Source organism: Crocuta crocuta, unplaced genomic scaffold, assembly GCF_008692635.1.
Source record: "Crocuta crocuta isolate KB4526 unplaced genomic scaffold, BGI_CrCroc_1.0 scaffold482, whole genome shotgun sequence".
Taxonomy (NCBI): domain Eukaryota; kingdom Metazoa; phylum Chordata; class Mammalia; order Carnivora; family Hyaenidae; genus Crocuta; species Crocuta crocuta.
Window position 1 is genome coordinate 953291 of NW_027527459.1, and position 8230 is coordinate 961520.

Consider the following 8230-nt stretch of genomic DNA (forward strand, 5'->3'; position numbering starts at 1 on the left):
GTTTAAAAGAATAAAATTAGCAAGTTATTCACCCTGCTACTTGATTCCAAAGAGTCAAAAATATTAATTTTGAGTAAGTTCCTGAAGGTCTTTAGAGAGAGCCCCAGCTGCTTTCTTAAAAATAAAAATGTAAACTGATCCTTAAACTTTCTTTTTTACTCTACNACACTACTGAAGATTTAAAACTCAACTGAAGATAAATTACATTTCCTCCAAACCAAGACATACTATATATGACTTTCAAAACTATCATCCAGTATAGACCGGAAGCTGATAATCAGAAGTGACAACTCTCACCAGCCTGTGGGAACATGATCGCATAATCTCCCATAATCTCCTGAAGTAAGGCAGAAGATAAACTTCAACACTGGAAAACATTTTAAAGTCTTCAGAATCCTTCTGTCATCTAGTCTCATAAATCACATTAAAGTATAATTGTGTTACCCCATAGCCAATGCATATAGATCTGGCCTCTTCTCTTTTTCTTCTTGGCAGATTTTATGCACTCTTCTTTCCAAAGCCTGACCCAGATTCAAAACTTTTGGGTACCAAGGAAGTATTTTTGTTAGCACAATCAAAATATTCCTGATGTGAGTATATTCGCCTGTTTCAAGGCAATGTACCGATGCCTACAACAAACATTTTAAGACCTATTATTATAAAAATATTAAGTATAAAGTGAAAAACCACCTTTGAGAAACACAATTGTTTTTTTACCTTGGTTAGTTTGTAATGCCATTTATGCACAACATGTCGAAAATTTTCATAGTCTAATTGATCAGCTTTATTTCCACCATCAAATCCAGNTTTTTTAAACAGCACTTTTTAATGATGAATGAATTATACTTAAATTTTAAACACTGTTTTACAACTGAATCTTAAACTCAGCTTCCCTTTTAAAACTGAACAACCTAAAGATTACGACAGCGGTTGTTATATACATGGGTAAAATGTAAGGGTGTTTATTAGCCATACCTTTTCATATGTGGCTCGATCACTGTGCCACCTGGTCACAGTCTCTAACATGCAGCAAAGAAATCGCCCATATCGACTCGCTTCATTTTCTGTACAGCTTGCAACTGTGTAAATTATATCAGAGAAAACCTACAGGAAAAACGTTTGAAAAATAAAAACAAATCAATGTCAAAATTCGTTCAAAATATTAAAAGGTTGTGTTACAGCAAATCATAATAAACTGAACAATTAGTTTATACATCTTCCCCTTTTATATTCACAATTCCAGAAACCTTTAAAGATTTTGGCTTTTGTGAAGAAACAGCACATTCATAAAGCAACAGCAACAACAAACTTTTATTCTAAAAAGCTGATTTACAATGACAGAGGAAAAAACTGTAATTATCATTACAACATAATTTCTTCAACAAAGGCTTAGCCATAGATATTACTGGGGTTAGGGGGACAGTAAGCAGAGGCGAGGCTCACAGAAACTAGAAACAGGCAGCTGACATGCTGTGACATAGGTCACATTTTTAAACCACAAATGCAGTAATTTATTATTAAGAAAAAAGCCAGAAGCAAAATTACATAAATGTGACCATACTGAAAAGCATCCCTGTTTTTATGTGTGTGCAAAGGTGTAAGCCGTTTTGTTGTTTTGTGAGGGGGTGAAGGTTAAGAATGAAGAAGAGTGTTCTACCTATTACTGACAAACATACAAACCCATATTATGAGTTAATAGATTAACTAGGGGTGCTTATTACGTGTCAGGCACTATTCAAAGTGCTTTTGTGTCTAGTGACTCATTTAATCCTCACAACAATCTTCTGAAGCAAGTACTATTACCCCAATTTACAGATAAGAAAAATGAGGCACAGGGAAGTTAAAAAACTTGCCAAAGATCACATAGCTAGAAAGTAGCAGAGCTAGGATTCAAGTTCAGGCACTTGGCTCTTGAGTTCATGCTTTTAACCACACACACAATAATACCTCTATAGCTTATAATGTTTAGCTATCTTTGTGTGAGACTTTTTTTTTTTTAAAGGTTGCAATAAAAAGAACTTACTCGATCATAGCAAAGAAGTGTGGAAAAATTTGGAGTTTTCTGTTGATGTACCAATTCAACAAAACGAGCACAGTAAACAGCATCAATTGCTGAAAAAATACATCGAGGAAATATACACAGCTGTAGAAATTTTGTGATGGTCTCATTTTTGGTAGATTCTAAAAATAAGGGAAGAATATATTAAGTGGTAAACTTCTTCCTCAAGTGCCTCAAGGCCACTAAACATGACAACATATTAATTTTAGTGTAGAGAATGCTATAAAAAAACCACAAACTCTATAGTTTGTAACCAAAAGGTCATGCCTGGGATAAGACTTTCATTTTCACTCTGTGGACATTTTTCTATCTAAAATTTCTCCAGAAATATGATTTCATACAAAAAGGTTGAATAAGCTGCCAATATTGTAGTTTATAATTAACTTCACCAGCAAACTAAATCAGTTCCTTCAGCGAACATGTGAGGTCGACTCTGCATTAATGAATAACCAAAGAACGGGATAGTGAACACGGAGTTGAAATATAAACATAATACACCTCAACACCTCGGAAGTCACAGAGGTTTGCTTTTGTAATTTAGCAGTAGCAGAAATGTTAACAAGTCCAACAACTCACTTGCTAAAAGCCAGTTGTCCTTTTCCAGTTTCAGTCTCTGTAGAACTCGCTGTACATGTTCCATCTGTTTCTTTTCTTCTTCAAGAAGCTTGTCCTGAAGGGCAGTACAACGCTCCTTCTCCTTTTTCTTTTTATTTGGAGGCTACAAAGTAGAAGTTACATACTTTTCTAACTACAGGCACATTACCTCCCTTTCTTTTAATTAAAAAACTCAAAAAAAGAGATAAACGCTGACACTTCACATTCATTACCTCACAAGGATGTGGAGGAGTCCACCTGAATGTGCTTTCACCATCATTAAACAAATCCAAACTCTGGTCTTCCCATCAAAATGGGCTACCTTCCCAGCACGGATACTTTTAGTCTGAGGCATGGAGTCATCTCTGACTCTTCCTTCTTCATGCCAGTATCCCAAATGCTTACAAGTCTCGTGCATTCCCACTACCTCAGTACTTCTCAATGAACTACCCAAAATGCCACCTACCTGGTCTCCAGCCTAATGCCAGCCCCTTCCCCCTAACAAATGCATCCTTTGTACCACTGTCAAGAGTAATCTTTCTAAAGTACCATTTTTACCATTATCACTTCCCTGCTGAAGAATCTAATAACAGCCCTCAATTTTATCAGTCTTCTCTTCTAACTTCAACTGCTCTACATAATCTGGCCCCATCCTAACCATTCAAATTTATCACTAAGTCCATTCAACTACAGTAAAAGTGGTCTTTTTAAACCTTAAGTTACTTCACACCTTTGCTGGAGCTCTAAAGTGGCCAATCTGTCTCCCTGTTTCCAAACAATCTATCTTCAAAGCCTACCCAGCTTGAGACTCACCTCTTCCATAAAGCCTTCTGCTAAAGAGCTCTCCTTCTGGCAACTTCTATCACTCTTGAAATTGGAGTCACACAGATCATTTTAAGTTGCTAACATAGTCTTCAGTTAAAAAAAAAAAAAAGCAAACTCCTAATACCTTTTGTGTGATCAAAACCTCCATGTATTCACCAAGACCCTGCCCTCTCCCACTGAGAGGTCACCATTAACTCAGTTAGAAAATATTATATAGCAATGATCATAGTTTTAAGGAACCTGAGTTAATACAATTTCAAGGTATGGGTACTATTGAATTAATACCATGAAATTATTGTACCTGGGCTACTAGAACAAAAACCTACCATTTCCTGATTGTCATCAATTGCTTTCATCTGGACTTTAAGCTTATTGACTTCCCGTTCATAGCTGGTGTGTGGAACTGCAAGGTCATACATTGTCAATGACCAGAACGTGGCATAGAATTGAGGGCTGATGTCATCCCAGACTTTGGAAACATGTAAGGAGACCACTGCTTCATGGACAGGAGCCATCACCATTTCACACGATGTAATGTACTTGTGAACTTTATGTTGCTGTTTACTTCCTTTTTCTGATTTTTTAAGTTCATCATACTTCGACTGGAGATAAAAATGTAAAAACAAACAATTTATAGCACTGACTTTCAAAGTACAAACTCCTACGTTCCCTTTTCAAGAATCAGAAGATGACCACTCGAAACTGTTGTAGGAATTCTGATTTCTTACCAACATTTATTTTAAGATAAATGATCCCCAGAAGCTGTTCCAATCTCGTGTACTCACTAGGAGCTTCTCAGAAGATTCTTATTAAACCTGACCTGTTAAGTAAACAGTGTACGTGTGCCTCCTCCACCATCCACATCACCCACCCTACTCTCTCTTACTACAATACATCAAAGACTGAACATGTAGGGTTTCCATTCCTGCTTTTAAGATCTTCAAGGGAACCAAGTAAAGGGTCTTAACAGCAGTAAAGAGGTAGAATGGAACTAGTAATAGCCAACCAGCACAGAATGTTTAATCACTACACACAGCCTCTACTGGCCGTTACAATTTGTCAATTAAGAAGCTGGATGAACATTAAGAAAGGGTATGAGAAAGTTACTACAAGACTGCTAAGTAGGGTGCCTAAGTGTTCACGTTTGGCAGTGAACGAGGGGATTCCCAGGATGCAAGAGTACAGTGCCAAAACTGGCAGAGTCCCAAGCAAACCAGGATGAGCTGGTTGCCCTACTGGTAAGCTAAATAAGACTTTCTGTGAATTGATATGGTATATTAGAATTTAAAGCATTTTAGAACTGGCACTGCAGCTTTTTTAGGCCTGGCTGGTTTATCCTAATTTGGAGGAGGGTCAGAGGAAGGCCATACTCTTAGTAGAAGGAAATGAAGCTGTTAGTGCAATGGGAGGGAACTACTTATCAGTTCATAGGGTATAACACCAAAGGTAAATAATAATAATAATAATAATAGTACAAAGTGTTGCTATTGTCTCATATCCTTCGATCTCTTTGGGATGAAAATTTTATAGGGATTAGGCATCATCCCTGAAGATGTACCTAAGAGGAGATCTAAAACTCGCTTCTTCTTTATGTTAAATAAAGAAGCATTTAAATCATCACAGTTTGTGCTGAACATGGAACCCAGAACCAGAAGGTCAGACATCAAAGGCTCCACTTCCAGGGCTGCACTGTGGATTGTAAGAGGCTTGGCTCCTTAACAGTCCCACTGCCTTCCCTCCAGAGTGCCTCTCTACCCCAGGCTAACTGGATAGAAGACATAGCAAGTACTCTGTTCCAGAGGGTAACTCAAGCAGCATCTTACAATGACTAAAATTACAGAGAATCTTACGATTATTCTATAGGTAGGAAGATTTACCTCCTGTTACCCATTTTAGAGAACATACTGAGAATTACTGAGACTACATAGGTGACAAAATTACAAAGAATATTACTTTTGAGAGAGAAGTCCCAATTACATCATAGACCTGAAAAAATAGCCGGGATAAGGAAGCGTTTTTAACCTCTGAGGGCAGGTCCTGGTGATGGTGACTAATATGAATCTATGTGAGGCAGAATGATACCTGCTAAGGTTCTAACAAAACGTAGGAAAAACAGTGCTGAAACTATCTGTACAAGATAGCTTGGATACCTGATTTGGGCAAGATCCAGAACATGAATTGGGGTAAAGCCTTTCTTTCAGAACTGTGTTGCAAGGTCGGGTCTCAACAATTAAAACTGAAAATTAAGTTATAGGCATGAGGAGGCAATGATGTGGTTTGACAGCCCCCATCTCCCCAGTCCTCGGGTTCTGAATGTCATTTCTATTGCTAAATANAAAAAAAAAAAAGAAGGCTTGAGGAGGAAAGACAGCTGTACTTCATATTTAACTAGGATGAAAATTTCCTCACCTGAAGTCAGTTTAACTCCCTCTTCAAGCTTACACCTTCAGTCAAATGCAGAGGCATAACAGCTCTACATCTCAAGTCACCTGGGGCACTAAGTCCACGGACTAGAACTGATATCCACAGTTATTGCTATACTTCTAATTACTGTTCAAAAAGCTCCTGTTGGCCCAATAACCTGAACAGTGTGTGGTTGTCTGAATTGCTCCCATGAGAGCCTGCTGGTAGTCCATTTATGGAAGGGACCCAGCAAGTCCTCCAACATTCACACCCTCTCCTTGAAGGTTCTTCAAGAGAGGGCCTCACTGAAGAAGCAAAAGCAAGGCTCCCCCAGGGAAATCTGGATGTCCATCTAGTGCAACCAAAGTCTCCAAAGAACTCCCTTTCCAACTCCCTTTGTGGTCTGTCAGTAACAGACTTATCCCTGACTTGGCTGTATAGTCACCTCTATATAGTTTTTTGCTTTCCTCTGCAACCCTGATAGGGACATGACATTTCTCTTAAATGACAAAGACATAATATTTTTACACAGGCTACAGAAAAGGTAGCTATTGGTAGGAATGACCTGCTCCATTTTCTGACCTGGAAAAGTTCAGCCAACCTCAGGCAACCAGGTGTTCCTGTTTGCTAGGGTTCAATATCGCTGATTAGTGTGTTCACTTCTCAGTATAGCACAGGGCAGGTCAGAATTCCTGAGATGAAGCAATTCTCCCACCTCAGTCCTTCAAGAAATCAGGTCCCCTGTTGCATAGCTGAGACTGACCTACTGCGGGATGGGGCGACAACACAAGACATAACTATGCAAAGAGAGCATACAATTACCTGAATTGAGAGATTCTAAAGGGGGAAAAGAGACCTCATCCTACCCCTTGTCCCCTTTTCCCTTCTAGAGAATATAGCAGAAACAGCAACAGTATTGTTGCATAATGCTAATAAAGTGATAATTAAATCAATTAACAGTTGTCAGAGGGAAGTGTGACACCGCACCCGTTGATATGTAAACACTAACAGCTGATGGTCGATTACATGATCAATTAGATCCCAAATTTCTCAGCGTCTTTTCTCCATACCTCTGCTACACAACCCTGTATTCCTACTGGGAACAAAGAAGGGATCCTACTTTAAAAGAAAGGACCAAGATCTTTCCCAAAATCTGGAGTGAAAGCCATACACGGTACAGACAACAACAAATAAAACAGAAGGGCCAGAATTCAAGCCTACACAAAGATGAAGAATATGCTTGGGCTCCAGTCAGAGTGGAGAAGTACCACAGTTTCTAAACAGAGGGCTGACCGTGGTCTAAAGGGAAAGGAAAAGTTAATTCCCCTTCTAGGTCACTGCTTTGCAGGCTAGAGTCCAGGTGGCAGACAGAAAAGAGGAGGGAGGGCAGTCTCCCCTGCCCCCAACATCCTTAGTCACTACTGGGATACTCTGCTCGGGACGGCTCTGGTTTGCTTTTGTTATTTTTTTCTTTTTGGTTGTCTCATTTAGGGGGAGAGAAATAAAACAAAAGCCATGACTACTCCTTTCTGAAAAGTTACACAACACAGACTACAAGAGTTCTTAGAGTGTTTGGGGGTGGTTAAGTCTTTCTGATAGTCTCATTATTTCTCTCAAGGCAGTCTGAATGGCAAGTCAACTATCTGACAGGGATGGTGTTAACTGAGGAAATAGGATTCTGAATTCGACAGGGGTGTTTCACAGAATGACATACCATATTTTCCTGCATCAGAATCAACTAGTGCTTATTAAAAAAAAACAAAACAAATAGAAATTCCCAGGTACTATTCAAGTTACTCAATTAGAATCTGGGGACACAGGATTGAGTTTCTAGGATGCTTCATCGGTGACTCTCATCTACACTAATGTCTAGGCTATAGTTAGTTTTAAAGGACTCATAAGACATCAACCTGGACAACTGGTGGCCCAGTAACAGTAAAATTATAACACCAGTGAGACTTACTTTTAGAGGAAACATTTTCATTGTGCACTGCTCAAAGATGAGTGTTAACAAAAAAGTAACTCTCCAAGGGGCGCCTGTGTGGCTCAGTTGGGTTGAGCATCCAACTCTTGGTTTCGGCTCAGGTCATGATCTCATGGTTCATGGGATTGAGCCCAGCACTGGGCTCTGTGCTGACAGTGTGGAGTCTGTCTGGGATTTTCTCTCACCTCTCTCTCTGTCCCTCCCCCACTTGCATTCATTATCTGTCTCTCTCAAAATAAATAAACTTAAGAGTCTCCAAGAGACATATAATCTATATCTATGTCAAACTAAAACACATTTATAATTAAGAACTACTTTGGAATCATTCTTGAATGGCAGCAAAGACACTTACACTTACCGAAATG

The 8230-nt window shown here is 38.9% G+C and overlaps 1 protein-coding gene across 1 annotated transcript in view; it reads right to left on the reverse strand.

Moving 5' to 3' along the window:
- Positions 1–8230, reverse strand: part of THOC2 (THO complex subunit 2) — a 112518-nt gene that overhangs the window by 20464 nt on the left and 83824 nt on the right. The window contains 6 exon segments of the mRNA XM_077763494.1: positions 445–629; positions 718–821; positions 942–1104; positions 2024–2181; positions 2636–2777; positions 3805–4080. Coding sequence (XP_077619620.1) covers positions 445–629; positions 718–821; positions 942–1104; positions 2024–2181; positions 2636–2777; positions 3805–4080 — 1028 coding nt within the window.